General features: G+C 59.2%; 2 protein-coding genes across 7 annotated transcripts; both read right to left on the minus strand.

Annotated features, from left to right (window-relative positions):
- Nucleotides 1-19: 19 nt before the first annotated feature.
- On the minus strand, nucleotides 20-9,887 carry CDH16 (cadherin 16). Of its 3 annotated transcripts, XM_047792170.1 has the most exons (19): nucleotides 9,650-9,665; nucleotides 9,459-9,565; nucleotides 8,666-8,723; nucleotides 8,294-8,377; nucleotides 7,710-7,865; nucleotides 7,502-7,640; nucleotides 6,986-7,144; nucleotides 6,131-6,327; nucleotides 5,413-5,535; nucleotides 5,066-5,216; nucleotides 4,691-4,918; nucleotides 4,533-4,609; nucleotides 4,271-4,459; nucleotides 3,885-4,129; nucleotides 3,205-3,338; nucleotides 2,139-2,390; nucleotides 1,884-1,991; nucleotides 1,444-1,560; nucleotides 20-367 (listed from the first exon to the last, which is right to left on the minus strand). In XM_047792170.1, the coding sequence occupies exons 3-19, from the start codon at nucleotides 8,708-8,710 to the stop codon at nucleotides 270-272; spliced, it is 2,502 nt and encodes an 833-aa protein (XP_047648126.1). In that variant the 5' UTR covers nucleotides 8,711-8,723; nucleotides 9,459-9,565; nucleotides 9,650-9,665; the 3' UTR covers nucleotides 20-269. The 3 variants fall into 3 exon arrangements, with proteins under 3 accessions (XP_047648126.1, XP_047648124.1, XP_047648123.1); XM_047792168.1 differs by lacking the exon at nucleotides 9,459-9,565 and having other exon boundaries at nucleotides 9,650-9,739; XM_047792167.1 differs by lacking the exons at nucleotides 8,666-8,723; nucleotides 9,459-9,565 and having other exon boundaries at nucleotides 9,650-9,887.
- Nucleotides 9,888-12,637: 2,750 nt separating this feature from the next.
- On the minus strand, nucleotides 12,638-16,081 carry RRAD (RRAD, Ras related glycolysis inhibitor and calcium channel regulator). Of its 4 annotated transcripts, none has more exons than XM_047792311.1 (5): nucleotides 16,011-16,081; nucleotides 15,406-15,790; nucleotides 14,416-14,489; nucleotides 14,095-14,299; nucleotides 12,638-13,272 (listed from the first exon to the last, which is right to left on the minus strand). In XM_047792311.1, the coding sequence occupies exons 2-5, from the start codon at nucleotides 15,773-15,775 to the stop codon at nucleotides 12,995-12,997; spliced, it is 927 nt and encodes a 308-aa protein (XP_047648267.1). In that variant the 5' UTR covers nucleotides 15,776-15,790; nucleotides 16,011-16,081; the 3' UTR covers nucleotides 12,638-12,994. The 4 variants fall into 4 exon arrangements, with proteins under 4 accessions (XP_047648267.1, XP_047648268.1, XP_047648264.1 ...); XM_047792312.1 differs by having other exon boundaries at nucleotides 15,969-16,069; XM_047792308.1 differs by having other exon boundaries at nucleotides 15,965-16,068.
- Nucleotides 16,082-16,785: the final 704 nt, after the last annotated feature.

The raw sequence follows: 16,785 nt of genomic DNA on the forward strand, positions 1-16,785 counted from the left end.
CGGACACTCAGACACAGGCTCGCAGTCCCTTAGGGCCCGTGCCCAGTTCTCTGAGGCTTTATTATTGAACACATATGAGCCATCCGAAGCACTTCCAAGGGCAGCCCATTAAGTCAGTGTGCAGGCTCCGCAGACATGCCTCCGCCCTGGGGCAGGTGAAGCAGTATCCACCCTCTCCTGGCCCCCATGGATCTGGAGTTCGGGTCCCTCTCCCAGTGGATGCAGGTGGATCCAGAGGCCAAGCTCCCAACAGAGGCCAGTTGGACCATTCAAACCGCCGCCTTCAAGGGCACACTGTCTGCCGGCTGATCTAGGTCCTTCTTCCTCGCCAGGGTCAGGTGGGTGAAGATGAGGATGAGGAAGATGCCTGAGGGGCCCGAGAGGGATAGATCAGCCCTCAGAAGGGGCCATAGGACTGGGCCATCACTAGGGACTCCTTGCTATTGGTATTGATTTAATAAGGAAGCAAAGTTTCCTAGACAGTATCCCCGCGGCTGGAATGGGCCTGTGAGCCTAGTGTCTGAAGAAGCCTAACGACTTAGCCTGCTCAGCCCTCGCCAGGCCCCCACCACCTGGAGGCTGCCGCAGGACAACGCAGCCTCCAAGGGCCCCTTCTCCGGGGAACGGTTTGGGTGAGGATCGACTGGAAGCCAGTGAGTTGTTCCCACAGACCTCTGAGAGAAAGGCACATTGTAGCATTGTGCTAGAACCAGCAAAGAAAACCAGCCAGCAAAAAATTCAGGGGCTAAAGAAACAAAGAGCGGTGTTCCCGCAGGGGCTCAGTGGTTAACGAATCTGACCAGGAACCATGAGGTTGCAGGTTTGATCCCTGGCCTTGCTCAGTGGGTTAAGGATCCGGCGTTGCCGTGAGGTGTGGTAGGTCACAGACGCGACTCAGATCCCACATTGCTGTGGCTGTGGTGTAGGCTGGTGGCTACAGCTCCGATTCGACCCCTAGCCTGGGAACCTCCATATGCCGCAGATAGGGCCCTAAAAGGACAAAAGACAAAAAAAAAAAAAGAAAGAAAGAAGGAAACAGAGAGGATGGAGAAGGAGGCTGGGACTGAAGGAATTAGGCTGTCAGAGCTGGGCTATGGCACACTCTGACTCTGTGACCTTGGATAAGTCACTTAACCTCTCTGTACATCAGTGACCTCATCTGGAAAATGGGGAGATGCCAGGATCTACTCACAGAGTTGTGAGGAGGGTCCGATGATAATCCTATGCTTGGCATAGGACCCGATGCATTCAACGTGTAATAATGTAAAAGTAAATGCTTTATCAAGGAGGTTGACGATGACTATGACATCAAGAGGCAAGAGCATAGTGACGAGGAGAGTTGGGGGCTCCTTCCCAAGCCCTGGGGGCCACCATGGGACAGGGACACTGTTTATCCAGAGGTAGTGGCTCTGACCCCCCTTGTTCTCCCCCAGCCTCCATTACCTATGGCGATCAGGGTGCCCACGAGGATGCCCACCGCTGACAGCTTCGTGGGCATGCCCTTCATGCGGCCCACCTTGCGCATGCACTGTCCCTCCACATTGCAGCGACACACGATCACTGGGCACAGGCAGGGAAGGAAAGTAAGGACAGTGGGTGAAGGCTCCCTAGCTTGTTGAAGCCCCCAGCCCAGCCCTGCTGGCTAGTATGTGTGTTTTCGTGCATATGTATATATTCATGGGTGTGGCAGGGGCTGTGCCAGTTCCTCTGTGCATATGCCTTCATGCACTTGGGTCTGTGTGCCCTGCCACAGATGTGCAGGTGTGCACGGGCATATGCTGTGAGCCTGCAGGCAGGTGTACCCAACCCCTCCCCCTGCATCCCAGTGGTTTCCTCAGGAACTGCAGACCCCTGACCTTAACTGCACCCCAGCCTGGCCTCACCTCGAACCAGGATCTGCCACATCTGGGCCTCGTGGCTGACAACTACTGGGACTACGTGTTCACGTGGCTCCACCCAGTGCAGGCCCAGGGTGAGGTAGGCATGGGACCCTGTTGGGACCGTAAGCAGTCCTCAGAGTCATTAGCCTGCTCCCCCAGGCCCAGCCCCACCCTCCCCATGGAAGGGTATCTCACTTCCAAGTGCCACCCACCGCTGCCTTGGCCACAGCCTCCCTCCCTCCCTCCCCAACCACACACCATTGAGAGCCCGGAGGCGCCAGTCCCGCTGCACCGTGGGGTTGGGACCAAGGGCAAAGCTGTAGGGACCATGCCCACCGGCCAGGTCAGGGTCCTCTCTGAGTCCGCTGACAACCACGCCATGGTCCTGGCGGGGTGTGCAGAGGTGTCGGGTGGGCACGGGAGCCAGAGGGGCCAGAGTCAGGGTTGGGGCAGAAGGGGCCTTCAGGAAGTGGATCATGAGGGTCGCAGAGGTGCTCAGTGTTGGCTCATCTGCAGAGGAGGCAGTGATGAGCTGGCCCAGGCCCTTGGGGGTGGATGCAGAGTCCCTGGGCTGGTCCCTTCCTCCACCCCCACCTCCTGGCTCCCCACAGCCCACCCGTCTCCACCCGCCGAGTCCCTGCAACACCCCCTCTCTGCCCCCCCGCCCCCCCGCCTCCATCTCCAGGCCAGTCTCTCCCCACAATGCCCTTCACCCCCTTCACTATCTCAAACAGCTGTCAGGCCTTTCTGTGCCTTTCTGAATGCCAAACTTGCCCTTGCCGCCCCCACCCCCCATCCCTGGCCCCTGGTGCCAGGGCCTAACAATGTGGAAATGCCCTGACTGCAGATGAGCTCACCCTGGCTGGTCTGTCCTGCATCACAGGACAGCCCTGCTCAGAGCTAAAACCCACCTCCCTGACACACCCACCCCTGGCCCAGCCCTTCCTCCTGTCAAAGGGGCCTTCAGAGTCCTCCCCACCTGGCCTCTGTGTCCCATCCAGGCTCACCACCTGGCACTCCCTCCCCCTGCCCAGCCCCGCACCCTCTGCTCCCAGACTGTGTCTGAAGCTGACACCCTGAGATGCCCTCCGGGGCTGAGTGTCAGGTTGGGGGATTGCAAGTGTCTAATGAGGAGGATGGTCTGAGAGGGGAGGCAGAGGCCAGGCATTCTCAGACAAGGACGCTGGAGCCAGCCCCTTGTCCATCGCTCCTGCCTGGGGCAGAGTGGATGCCAGCAAGGGCCCTGGCAAGGAAGCTTGGTCCTGTCCATCTGGACCAGGGCTTTCTCTCCCTCGCAGAGGCCCCCATCACAGCATGGCCATACCTGCAACCTGGGCCGCCACGAGCACCGTGTACATGTCCCCAGGCTGGGCGCCCTGCAGGAGCCGGGCTGTGTGCACTTCCCCGGAGGCCTCCTTGATGTTGAGCCAACCCTCCGAGTCATTGACCAGGGAGAACCTGAGGCCCAGAGAAAACGGGGGGCAGGGAGGCACTGGGACATACATGGGGTCTGGCCCAGAGACATCCGGGGGCGCGTGGTCTGCCCAAGTTCCACACTCTCTCTGTGGAACGGAGGACAGCAGCAGTGCTCATGATCTCTCCCCAGCTTCAGGGGCTTCTTGGGGGTGGGCAGGGCCTGAACCACAGATACTGTAGGTGAGGGAGGGACCATCAGAGCCTGTAGGACCTGACTCAGTTCCGCTCTTCCTGGGTCAGCCCACAAAGGGGCCAGGACAGAGCCCGAGCCTGGGAACAGCCTGGTCTGTGCTGCAGTCTGGGTGGGTGGGTGGAAGAGAGCCTGGCCCAGGACAGACGGGAGGCCCCATCTGAACTCCCCTGGGGTCCAAGCACCCCCTCCTTCCCTCAAAGAGTTACAACCTTCACTTTAGCCATGGTTTGAGGAATAGTCCAGCCTACAGATAACGTGAGCCCCTCTGAGGCCCTGAGGTCATCCTCGGGCAGCGGGGGAGGTCCAGCAGGTGAGGGGCGGGGCTTCTGGCTCACCTGAGGGGGCTGCTCATGGGGTCAGCGGCGGGCTGGATGGTCAGCAGGAGGGAGCCAGCTGGCGCACTGACTGGCACACTGACCTCATAGTTCTCCTGGTCCAACTTAAGAGGTGGCAGCACCCTTTCCACCAACACGGTCACAGTGGCTGTGGCTCCAGGGCCCGGGCCTGGTCCCACTAGCTCTGCCAGACTTCGCACCACTACCACCAGCTTGTGACTTGGAGCTGCCTCATAGCTGAGGTTCTGGAACCAGTAGGGCCTGGGTTACTATGCGGGTCGGGGCGTGGCACACGTGTGTGTGTGTGTGTGTGTGTGTGTGTGCGCGCGCGCGCGTGTGTGTGTGTGCGCGCGTGCGCGCCGCCCTCCCCCACCCCAACCCCTTACCTTGAGGAGTCGCAGTTGGACATGACCTGAATCTGGTTCCCAATCCAGGCCAAAGGTTCCCTCTATATTCCCCTCCTCAATGGCAAAGTCCATGAGGCGGAAGGCAGGTTCAAGGTCAGCATCAGTGGCCATGAGCGTGGTCACCAGGGTCCCGGGCTCTGTGTCCTCAGGGATGCTTATGGGTGCAATCTGGAGAGATGGGGAGGGGCTGTGAGGCCCCCATTAGTGCCTTCCCAAGGTGTCCTCCCCTGCTGCTGCTTACCTGGGACGCGGTGAACTCAGGGGCATGGTCATTGATGTCCATGATCGTAACTGCGATCTCACAGGTGCTGCTGAGGCCTGAGGCAGGCAAGGGCATGTTGGGGAGACCAGCATAGGAGCAGAGGGGTCAGGGACCCAGGTCACCATCAGGGTACTTACCACCCTCTGTTCCTCCTAGGTCAATGGCCAGCACCTGAAGCAGGATGTTCTGGCCAGCTTGAAGGGGGGCAGCTCCCAGGGTCACACTGCCCGAGGTGGAGTCCAGCTTGAAGGCGCTTCTCTCTGCCCCCTCCTCAGGCTCAGGGCTCAGCAGCCGATACACCACATGGGAATTGGGGGAACCAGGGGCATCGACATCCTCCACTGAAAGTTTAGCCACCATGGTGCCTGCAAAGACAGCACCCACCTGGGTGGAACCCCGGACAGGCCTGGAGCCCACTCTTCTTTCGTGCTGGACTGAACCTGATCCTGTGTGTGTGTGTGTGTGTGTGTGTGTGTGTGTGTGTGTGTGTGTGTGTGTGTGAGATGGCCCACCTGGGGGGCTGAGTTCCGGGATGTTGATCGGGGGGCCACGCGGGGGACAGACAGGTGCGTTGTCATTTTCATCTATCACCACCACGTGCAGCTCCAAAGGGTCTGCGTAGTCCTCACCACGGGTATTCTGAGCCCGCACCTGGAGCAGGTACTGCAGTGGACAATGGGGGGCTTCAGATGAAGACCAGGGGCAGCTCCAGCCTGGCCAGAAGGGTCTGGGTTCCCTTCTCGTGGCCAGCTCCAGGACTTCTGCCTCAGTGCCTGTGGGGGTGTGACACCCCCAAAAGCCAAGCTGTCAGTGACCAAGCACCCACCAGCCTGCCCTCCTGGCTTCCCCCTCACCTCACCTCAGCCTGGGCTTCTCGGTCCAGCTCCCTGGTCACATAGAGTTTCCCCTCTGTGTCTACTTCAAAAGGTCCAGGGGGCTGGCTCTCCAGGTGGTAACGTACATTCCCCCCACTCCAGTGTACCTGGGGGAGGGACACAGAATGAGGGCCCCCAGGAGAGGGGGCAAGAATGGCCCAACCTACATTGGCCCTTATGTCCCAACTGCTGTGGGACCTAGGCAGGTAGCTGTCCTCTCTGGAGTCCAGGTAGGATCTTTTGTTTGGGGCACTTGCTGTAGCAACTCCATGGTGGCTTTGTCCTAGTCCAAGCTTGGATCCTGCCCAATGCGCCTGGTTTTTATCCTCTGCTTTCTCAGGCTGGGCCTGACCCCAGGGCAACCTTCAAGGAGGCCTGAGACATTCCTGGCCAGGGCGACAATCCCCATGGCAGCAGGGAGGTGGCAGCTGTCCTGCTGAGGAAGCCCGGGGCAAGCTGAGGAGATCAGAGCCCAGGGCCACGCCTGCCAGCAGATAGCAGGTGAGGGGCTATGGGCCTGGTCCCAGAGCTTTAAATGCCTATTACATCATGGGAACCGATGGGGCCACTGAAGGGCGGAGCCTAGGTAGGACAGGAGCAGGACTCAAGTTGGGCCCAGACCCACCCCCTAAATCTCCATGAGACTCAGGCCCAGCTGCACCATCCACGACTTACTTCAGCTGCTGATAGCCACTTACTCACCTGCGCGATGTGGTGCGGGTACGGAACCTGGCAATTCTCAGCCAGGTGGATGGGATCTAGGGGCACCCAAGTGTTCTCGACGATGGAGACATCTATGGTGGCTGTGGCCTGGTGGCCCGAGGCCTGGTCACCCATGTCTTTGACCTGTACCAATAGCTGGTAGGGCCCCTCCAGAGCCTGGTCTAGGCTGATGCTCCCTAGAAGGGGCAGGGTGGTCAGCTGAGCAGCAGGCCAGGGCATCCTTCTCAGCAAGATACCAAACACAAAGCCAAGCATACAGCAGACGTTCAGAATACTCTCTGGGCCAAGGGATGAGAGGGGCCTTTAGCATCATTGTGAGCACCCAACCAGGACTTGACAGCTTGCAAAATCCCTTTCATTGTTGATGGACTGGGTAAGTGAAGGACCAGAGTAAGGGGAGAGGCATGGTAGGTAGGTGCGTGAATGACCGTTTAAATAAATGGGCAGTTGACTAGGTAGGTGGATGGCAATTTGGGCGTGTGAACGGATGGTGGATAGATGGACTGTATATGCGGTTGGATGGTAGATGGATGAATGGGTGGGTGGCTAGCTGAGTGGGTGTGTGATTGGCTTTTCTTTCCTTCCCCATTCAATGCCTCTGGTCTAAATTCCCAGGTCCAGGTCTCTTCTGCCATTAGCCCCAAGGTCCCCAAGCAGTGTCCTGGGTCTCTCCTGTCCTTGTCCCTTAGGCCCAAGTCTGCAGAGTATCACGTGGAGGCACTCCATCCTCACCATTCCTTAATCTCTCAAGCTGCAACCTATCCTACAGCACGGATGCAACCTTCCCCAGCTTTCCCTGACCCTCCCTCCTCCTCATACCCAGATCAGGCTCACCCTTAGGGCTCAGGGCCAGAGCCCCCAGCTGAGGCTCCAGCTGGAACATGTCTGGGGAAGGCTGGGCTGGGGCCTGGTTCAGGATATGGAATCGAAGATCCGAGTTGGCAGTGCCTGGCTCATCCCCATCCGAAGCCTCAAGGAAGAAGAAGGGGGTACCTGGTGCGTGTGGAAAGGGTTAACCATGAGGGGTGAGGGCGTGGGGAGAGTCTCCCACGCCTCTGTCTCTCCCTGGGTCTTCCTTCCATATCCACCCTCATATCGGGACTCCGAAGGTGAGCCATGGCTTTTCTCCCTGCTTCACAGGTGAGCAAACTGAGGCCAAGGAGACAGAACTCAACTGTGGACTCTCAATGGGGTGGAGGGTACAGGATGGGACAGAAATGGGATGCGTTGGCTTGAACACTGACTGCCCCGTCCCTCTGCCAACTCTCTGGCCATCTCTTTATTCTCTGCTCCAGCCCCCCATCAGTGCCCACCTGACCTTGCTGTGAGCTGGTGGCTTGGGGCACTCACCGGGCCTGGTGCCCCGGCTCAGCTGCGCTGTGTAGATGGCCTGGGAGAAATGGGGCACCTGGTCGTTCTCATCCTTCACATGCACAAGCACAGGCTGCGGGCCCCACAAGACACGTCCATCCTCTGTCTCAAGGGTGACCTGCAGGGAAGGGTGCTCAGTACCCCCGCCTGCCATGGTGGCTTTCTCCCACCCCTGGTCCAGGCGTACCTGTAGCTGGTACTCTGCCTGTTCCTCTCGGTCGAGGGCCATGGTCACCAGCAGGAAGCCAGACTCTTGATCCACAGCAAAGGGGCCTGCAGCTGCCATGCCTGAGTTGCCTGACAGCACAATTTGGCCCCCAGCCTCCTCACGGGGCAGAGCCAGCTGGTGGGGGGAGAACAGAGGTGAAGGGCGTGGGGGCCACACCTGAGGGATGCCGCCATCACCCAAGGGCACCATTTTATATGTGGGAAAACCGAGGCTCAGAGAGGGCTAGTGCTTGCCCGAGGTCACAAAGCCAGCAAGGAACAGGATAGAAATTCAAAGCCAGAGCTCTTTCCTCTGTGTCTGATACTCCCTAATCCTCCCAGCCCCACTTTCTAAAGCTTGAAAGCCTTCCACCATCACTTTATTCTTTAACTCAAAGCTCTACTTTCTGCAGGGATTAGGATCTTCTTAGTCATTCACACTATACCACATACTCTCTAGAAAGCAGTGTTGAAAGAAAGAGCAAAAAAAAAAGAGAAAGAAGTGCTGGAGGTAGAGGAAGCAGGACTTGGGGGGAGGGCAGTCCACCCAGCTCTCAGGCTCACCTTGGTCAAGTACAAGGGGAATTTTCCACCGTAGTTTTCTGGAACTTCCACATACAGCTCTGCAGGCTGGGCCCCAGGAAAAGCCTGTGGAAGGTGTCTCACCATGTCCCCAAGCTATATCTTCCTCCATGGGCACCAGGACCCGACAGGGAAGGAGAATTTCTGCCCCTTCCCTGAGCCTGGCCATACCTTAGCACATCCGCCCTCTGGCCTTTGACCTCCTGACCCCCACAGCAGGTCTATAGCCATCTCTGTCATCATCCCTCAAATACTACCATCCATCATCAGTGCACCTGGTCCAGGTGGAGTAGGGGTCAGGGGTGCCAACCCCCAAGGCCAGGGTCTGAAGGCGAGGAGCAGGGCCCAGCTCACCTGGGGGACGAAGAGGCAGAGCAGCCACAGCCAGGCGGGGACCATGGTCAGGATGGGCCTGAGGGACGTGGCAGTAAGGATCCAGCCCAGTTCGGTGGGCAGGGGGCCCCTCCCTTTACCCTTCTCTAGAATGTATCCTCATTCCCACCCAGCCCCAGCCATGGCTTCTCTGGGCACCGTGGGCTTCAAGTCCCTCCTTCTTCAGCTGGACCAGTGGGGCAGACCTCCTCCTGTCCCCTGTCCTTCACGGCTGCCCCAGCAATTCTCAGACCTGCCCCCCGCCCACTTAGACACTGCCCCCTCCACTCCCACCGTTGTCCCCTGCCTGAACCCACTGTGTACCCAGAGCCAGAGGGACTTCACACAGATTGGCCTCCTCTCCTCCCCCACGAAGGGCCTGCAGGGTGGTGTCCAGCTCCTCAGCCAGGCCCCCCGAGGCCCCGGGTCCAGTTACCCTGCATGTCTTGGTTTTGGCCCCCACGAGGCTCCCCATGGGGATTTCACCTCCAGACTTTTGTCTCCTTCCCACCATAGCCTCCCAGCTCATAGATCCCAAAGCGGTCATTGCCAGCAGCCCCCCAAATCACAAAAGTTTGAAACTAGAAAGTCCCTGACTCTGAGGGTCACTTCCTGCAAGTGCCTCACATTGCCGGCAAAGCCTGAAGGGCAGGGCCCGACCAAGGTCACGCAGGACTTGACCACAGGAGAAGTCCTCCTGGAACAGAGGACTCATGGTTCAAAGTCTCCAGGACAGACTCTTCTACCTCCCCCGCCAGCCTTCAGACCCAAGTACCTGAAGGTCAGGAGGCCTGCCCTCGTCTCAGCATTTTCCAGCCCTCAGCATGGAGCTGGGCACACAGAGCACCAACAACCACTCCAACCACTCCTGGGAATTCTTCCCTGGATGACAGGGCAGTGTTTCTCCTTCCCCCGCCACCAACCCCAGCTTCGGCCCTGCCCACCCCTCCAGTCCCGGACCCTCACCCGCTGGTGCCCGAGGCGGGCTTCCTTGGTCCAGCCGCCAGGTGAGAGGATTCTTTCTACAGGGCGTGCTGGCCAGGCCGGACCGGGTAGAACAGGGCAGGGCGGACACTTGAGCAGGTAGGCGGGCCAGCCACACTTGCTCAGGAGTGGAAAACACCTCTGGGCCCACAGCAGCAAGCCTGGCCCTGCCCAGCCCCCCAAGTTATTCATTGACTTTGAAAAGCTGGGGGCTGCTCGGCATCCATGACCGCCAGCCCCAGGAGGTGGGGAGATCTTTAATCTGGCACTTGTCCCACCCCTACATGGCCCAGTGGGTACTTCTCAGCCCTTCTGGGTTTGAACACTACTTCTTTTCTGTGGCTCCAGACTCACTCTCACTTCTCCCCCGTGTGCCAGCACCTGCAGCACTGCCTTCGACAGCTCTGTTCTTTTGGCTGAGAAGGCCCTTCCCACCCTTTCATCTGTCTGCTCAGGCTTCAGTACACAGCTCAGATATACCCCTCTCCCAGGAAGCCTTCCCTGGGCTCCCGAGCAGGTTCAGGGTTCTCCTGTGGGAATATCTGGTCCCCACCCCCGCCCCCCTGCCAAGTGCTACCTCTATCAAGACAGTGGACACCAGGTTGTCATTATCGGTCTCTTCCATCAGATTGGGAGGCCCTCCAGGGCCAGACGTGGGGACCCAATAAGGACCTGGCTCTTGCCCCACCCTGGCAGCTCCCAACTGGCCTGTGGAACTAAGATAAGGAGCTGGAGGTTGCACAGGCAGGATAAGGGAGCGGTACATGGCCTAAACCTGGTATTCAGGGCTCCAGACCACCCGCCAGTGGGACCAGTGGATGGGGGAGGGGACAGCAGCCTGTGAGTTCCCCTAAGTGCTCACACCGGCCTCTGAACACTGACAGGGCTGGGACGATGGGCTGCCTTATGCCTCTGAGAAGGAGAAAGAAGATTGAGCCAGCTCAGGTGACCTTGAGGGAACTGCAGGGCTAACCAGGGGCCCTTCCCCCAGTGAGGGCAGTCAAATGAGCCAGGAGAAGTTTCTGGGGCCTGGGAATCTGGGATGAGGAGCGGGGGTGGGAAGGGTCCAGGATCCTGGTCTCCAGTCTCTCCTGTGTTTCCTCCAAGTCCTTCTGCTTGCCTGTCTGGTTAGTTTCTTCAGGCTGGAAGGCTGGGTCAGGACCCCTCAGCTGACCCCAGCCTTGTCTGTCACAAGCTGAGTGTCTGCCTCCAGGTCACTAGGGCACCCCAACCTGGAGCAGTACGGCATGGGGCTGTTGAAGGGGTCTCACACGGGGTAAGCTCCTACTGCGTGCCTGGCACTGCTCCAAGCATATATCTTCATTATTCCACCCACTCCCTTCTGAAGGGGGGCATTGTCCCATGTCACACACTGGGCTTACAGAGAGATTGAGTGCCCTGCTCAGAGTCACACAGCCAGTAAGTGATAGAACCAGGAAGATCTGGATTCTCTTTCAGGCCTCAGGACTTTGACCTGCTTTGAGAAAACCGTGCCCTCCATGTACATCCAGGTATGTTGGGAGTGGGAGTGGGGAGCAGCTGCAGCTCTGAGCAGGTAACACTGCTCTGGGGGCAGCGGGCACAACTGAGGAGTGGCCCTCAACCTGCCTCCTACTTGCTTTTTTTTTTTTTTTTGGCTTTTTAGGGCTGCACTTACGGCATATGGAGGTTCCCAGGCTAGGGGTCTAATCGGAGCTACAGCTACCAGTCTGCACCACAGCCATGGCAACTGGGGATCTGAGCCGCATCTGCAACCTCTACAACATCTTAAGGCAATGCCGGATCCTTAACCCACTGAGCGAGGCCAGGGATCGAACCCGCAACCACTTGGTTCCTAGTCGGATTCGTTTCTGCTGAGCCACGACGGGAACTTCCTGCCTCCTGCTATTGAACAACTACAATCAGGGTTCTAACCAGGTTGAGAGGGCTCCCAGGGGGGCTGAGGAATGAATAAATTGAACTAATGAAGCAGTGTAGAGACTCTGGCCCAGGATCCTTCTCAGAAACTGCCCCAGCCTTGTCCCAGGCTGACCCCAGGCTCCCTGAGGTGGGCAGACCTATATAGCGGTCCCCACTCAGCCGCTTCTGTCTGTGTGGCCTCAGGCAAGTGCTTGGGGCCCCCATCTGCCATTGCTGAATGGGGGTGCTAACTCCTGAAACGATGTAGGTAAACTCCCAACAGGCACCTGTGCCCAGAGGCTCCCCCTCCCAGGCATGGGTGGGGGCAGACGCACCCTCTAGCTATCAGCACTGTTTTACATGCAAATGCAAGGTCCCTCATCGTAGGCAAGAGCTCCGGGGAGGGGACGTGGCCCAACAAGACCACAGTAGCCAATGCCTAGCTCTGGCCTGGCCACTCACCGTGGGGCCAACCATGAGCCCTCCCTGTCCTCCCCCTCCCACCCCATGCTCGGTAGCCCAGCCTCAGCTGGGAGGTGAGGAGCCCAGCAGAGTCAAGTCCCTCTGAGCGTGCCTTCCTCATCCCAGCCTTAACCAACCCGCTGCCTCCTTCTCCAGCCAAGGGGTCCCAGAGGTTTTCCACAGCCACTCCACCTCAGCAGACTTCCTGCCTCTCAGGAGGGAGAAAGTCAGACACCTACTTGGGAGCCAGACCCAGGGTTCTTATTTGGCCATGACCCCTGGGGCAGGGCACGGTCCCTTGAGCAGCCTCAATTCCCTTTATGTACAGTGGGTGATCTTGATCAGCTGGGCAGTGCCAGGCCCCAGTGCACAAGAATCTGAACAATGGGCCGGGTGGGTTTCACGTCTTCTCCTGCTGCTTGGACCCTCAGCTGAGTCCCAACCCACACTTGCTCCTCTGACCAGCTGCCTATATCCAGGCCCAAACATTAGACTAGTCAAAGCCACACAGTAGGGTGGGGCAGGAAGCTCCCATCCCTCAATGTCAAGAACACTTCCTGCTCCTGCAGGCCCCGGATTGGAGGAAACACAGAGTCAACAGCCCCGACCTATCAGGAAATAGTCTTTATTACAAAAATCTGCATGTAAACAAATAGCCACTGCACTGAACAGCCTCCCCGCAGGACACACGCACCACAGGTATAGAGTCCTCTCCGGACTCACAGGCCTGCCCTGGGGGCTGGGCTCCAGCTGCTGCTGGGGACGCATTTGGGCCTGTGTAGGCATCTCTGAGGGCCCAACCCTCGACGGCCACTGGGAGCCACCTCCCTCGGCAGCAGAGTCTGTCCATGACCATGAGGTGTCCAGGCCCAGAGTCCGAGCCAGCCCTGAGGCACTTGGGCGGTTGGCTGGGCCAGCCCACCAATCTGCCCATCCGTCTGCAGAACACAGCGAGTGCCTCCGGGCCTAGAGCACAGAGAGGTCGTGGCAGGACTTAGACTTGGCACGCAAGGCCATCTTGCGGCTATTTCTTGCGACGATGCGGCCCAGGAAGCGCTTCGCCTTCTTGCCGAGGCTCTCTCGCCGCCGGGTACCCGCTTGCCGACGTGCGTTGGCCTCTTTGCTGTCCCTGCGCAGGCGTATCTGACGCACGACACCCTCGAACAGTGCCTGGACATTGTGGTGCAACGCAGCTGAGGTCTCGATAAACTTGCAGTCGAAGACCACGGCGCAGGCCCGGCCCTCTGTGTGGGTGGGGACAGGTACACATCAGTAAACAAATGGTGGGGGAATGAGAAGCCCACTCAAACCCTGGCCACCCCATGGCAGCTACCACATCTGTGGGTAAGGGAAAGGGGATCTGGGGGTCCTCGCCAGAAACACAATGACCTCAACTCCTGCATGGGGGATCCTGGGTGTTGCTTGGGTCATCCAAATGGCAGAATGTGCCTGGGTTTAAGGGGCTCACAAAGGCCCACAAAAGGAGACTCATTTATCAAAAAACATTTGGGGTCTGATATTTAAATGGGAGTGCTGCAGTAGCCAACACAGGAAAATAACTTTGTGGGACAGCTTACTGTTTCATGGCTTGATGTTATATCATGAGGAAGGAGGGTGGAACAAAGGGAATATTACTGCTAGGTTCCTCTGAGGGACTCAGGTCTGAGCACCAGAGAGGAGGATGCTGGGTCTAAGAGGGGTGGGTCCTCCCCGGGGGCAAGGCTGATCCGGGCCTGGAATCCAGGCTTGGACCCCCTGGCCTGATTCCCTGCATTCTCCTCAGCCCTCATCTGCCAGGCCAGGGCCAAAGGGGACAGGAGACAAGGGCCCTGAGGTGGCCCAGCCCAGCCCAGCAGTCTCTCCCCGCCCTAGCACATCAGTTCTTCCCCAGCACTCAGGCCTTTGGGAGTCCTGTGGGAGGGCAGAAGCTCTGCTCCGCTCTCCCTGACTTTTCTTCCTGAACATTTTAGCCAGCAATGATCCCCAGGCCCTTGAGCTGAGTTAAGGCCGAGGGGACCACAGCCCGGCCAGGATATCCCTCCCTTTCCAACCCACTCTCTGCTCACCATCCAAGGAGACCTCACGAGAGCGCACCAGGTCACTCTTGTTGCCCACTAGGATGATGGGCACGTCGTCTGTCTGTCGAGCCCGCCGCAACTGGACCCGCAGCTCTGAGGCCTTCTCAAAGCTGTCCTTGTCTGTCACCGAGTACACGATGACATATGCATCTCCCATGGCCATGCAGTGGCCAGGTAGCCAGTGGCCCCCATCCTAGCAAATACAGACACACACAAATATACCCAACAGTCCTCATGCCCCAGCTACAAGGCTGTCACTCCCTGTAGCCCCTATCCCAACCCTGCCCTGGTCCTCAGCCTGCGTCCTACCTGCTCCCAGATGTCATAGACCATGAGCGATGCCTCTTCTCCGTCCACCATGATGGAGCGATCATACGTGTGCCCTGGCAAGAGACCGGTAGTCAGGTTACCCTGGCTGCCAAAAGCTCCCCCTCCTCCATGCCACCAGGCTTTCTGCTCTGGCCACAACCTCCAACTCCTCCCCAGAGCTCCTCTAACCTTCCCCTCCACTGATGACTGTTGTGACAACAGAAGTGACAGGGCCGAAGAATGGTAGGGGGGGAGCCGTGGAGGGCATGGTGTGCCTGACCTTGCCCCTGGATATCCCTTCTCCAAGGTGGCAATGTCCCCAGGGGGCCGCTCCTGTGTTGCCTGACCTCCTGCTGCCTGGGACCCCAGGGTGGTTCTGACCGCAACGACCTGAGTTAGAACAAATGTCCCCTGGGGACCTTGGTTACCTAGGACTCCTCTCCTAGAAACTCTCTCTGGCTGTGTTCTTGCTGGTCCTGGCAGGGAGGGATGTTCTGTTTCCATACTACAGAGTAATCACACCTATGCTCTGAACCTTCTACTTTAGGCATTTCCTAACTAAGGGCTGGGGGGTACCTTCTTCCACTGTCTCCATCTGAAATGGGTAGGTGGAGGCAGCTTCTCAAAGTGCCTTCAGAATCCCTTTGGTGGGAGTTCCTGTCATGGCTCATCCATAATGAACCTGACTAGTATCCATGAGGAGATGGGTTCGATCCCTGGCCTCTCTCAGTGGGCTAAGAATCCTGCATTGCTGTGAGCTGTGATATAGGTCGGATCCTGTGTTGATGTGGCTGTGGTGTAGGCCAGCAGTTGTAGCTCCAATTTGTTTGACCCCTAGCCTGGGAACTTCCACATGCTGCAAGTGCGGCCCTCAAAACAAAACAAAACAAAACAAAAAATCCCTTTGGTATTTGCTGCTTTAATCCTGATCAGTCCTTTAGCCCTCGGCCCTAACCCGGCCTCCCCTCCCCTGGAGTCCCAGCACCTCACCTGCAGCCTCCGCCTCAGGCCCATCTTCTACTCCACCGAAGATGCGCGCCAGAGCGCTCTTGCCGACACCAGGGGCCCCCAGCAGCAGCACTTTGTAAACGCTCTCGTCTGAATCGCTGCCTCCGGAGCTGAGCGAGTCAGAGGAGCCCTCGGGCCAGTCCAGCCTCGGACCCTGGGCCGCGGTCCCGGCCTCGGCCGTTGCCAGAGCGCCCGGAGCCAGCGCCGCCTGCAAGTCGCGCTCGTCCACCGGCATGCTTCGGCGGTGCAGCGGGGGCGCCGGGCCCCAGGGTGTGCTGCCCCGACGGCGCTCGCGCTCCCGGCCCCCGCCGCGGCTCCCGCCCGCTCCGCTGCCGCCGCCATTCAGAGTCATCGTCTCGGACGCCGTCTGGGCAACGGGAATCGGGATGGCCGCGTAAGCCGCGGTGGAAATGGAGCCTGGACCCGACCCGGCTCAGCAAGATGATTGGGTCCAAGGACCTGTGACCCCTCCTCCTGACTCATCCATACCAGACGGTGCGACCCCCCCCACCCCGCCCTGCCAGGACCCTCACCCACTCACGCACGGACACAGTCAGGACTAGGTAGGTCGGATACAATCCACTCACAGCCCCAGGCGCGGACCCTCGACGCTGCCGCAGCCTCCGCCGCCCTCTCGGTCCACACTGGGTCTGGGCGCCAGAGACGCCTATTTAAGCCTCTGCCCGCCCCCGCCCCCGCCCCCGCGCTCGCCCCCGCGCTCGCCCCCGTCCACGCGGTGCGGGGGTGACGTGTTTGCCCCCCTCCCCCCAGGGGAATCCCCCACCCCCACCCTCCTCCCAGGGCCTCGCACCCACTCTGACCTCGCCCCGCCCGCCCAGCAGACTCCGCCACCGACGCCCCGCCCGACTCCGCAGACAAAAGAGCCCGAGTGTGTGTATGGGGAGGGGGGCCGGGAAGGAGCGAGAGGGAGGGGGAGTGTATGAATGGTGCGGAGGAGTTGGGGGGGGTTCACGGGTGGGGACAAGGTGGGGGACCAGCCAAGTGCGTCAAGACCCCTCTAGGGAAGAAGGAGGTCTCGTCCTTTAAAAGTGAATTCTCCTTTCCCTCCCGCCTGTTGCCTGAGCAAGCAGACCAGTTACAGGTGGGACAGACTTCATCCTTCTCTGCCCATTCCCCGCTGGCCCATATCTGAGCAAGACATTAGAGGTCCTAAATCCGGGCTTCTAGCCTCCACCCCAGGTCCTTCCCACTGTCCTCCCTGCCCTTGGAAGTTGAAGATTTTACCTGATGGCCCTGCCCTTCAGGATAAGGGTTAGTGTCACCTGAACCCCTGAGGACACTTGGAGAGCTGTTTGGAGGAGGTGGGCGGGGAAGGGCGACCCTCTTGGCAGTGTGCTGCAG

The sequence above is a fragment of the Phacochoerus africanus genome, chromosome 8, assembly GCF_016906955.1.
Source record: "Phacochoerus africanus isolate WHEZ1 chromosome 8, ROS_Pafr_v1, whole genome shotgun sequence".
Classification (NCBI taxonomy): Eukaryota; Metazoa; Chordata; class Mammalia; order Artiodactyla; family Suidae; genus Phacochoerus; species Phacochoerus africanus.

What these genes read in the sequence shown, in the direction of transcription:
- CDH16 (XM_047792167.1), bottom strand. Translation starts at nt 9,859, where the DNA reads ATGAATAACTTGGGGGGCTGGGCAGGGCCAGGCTTGCTGCTGTGGGCC. An exon ending in GAGCCGGGGCACCAGGCCCG is followed by an intron (nt 7,145 to 7,501) that starts GTGAGTGCCCCA and finishes CACACGCACCAG; the next exon opens with GTACCCCCTTCTTCTTCCTT. An exon ending in TCCAACTGCGACTCCTCAAG is followed by an intron (nt 4,130 to 4,270) that starts GTAAGGGGTTGG and finishes TACTGGTTCCAG; the next exon opens with AACCTCAGCTATGAGGCAGC.
- RRAD (XM_047792311.1), bottom strand. Translation starts at nt 15,775, where the DNA reads ATGACTCTGAATGGCGGCGGCAGCGGAGCGGGCGGGAGCCGCGGCGGG. An exon ending in TCTATGACATCTGGGAGCAG is followed by an intron (nt 14,300 to 14,415) that starts GTAGGACGCAGG and finishes TGTATTTGCTAG; the next exon opens with GATGGGGGCCACTGGCTACC. An exon ending in TCGTGAGGTCTCCTTGGATG is followed by an intron (nt 13,273 to 14,094) that starts GTGAGCAGAGAG and finishes CCACCCACACAG; the next exon opens with AGGGCCGGGCCTGCGCCGTG.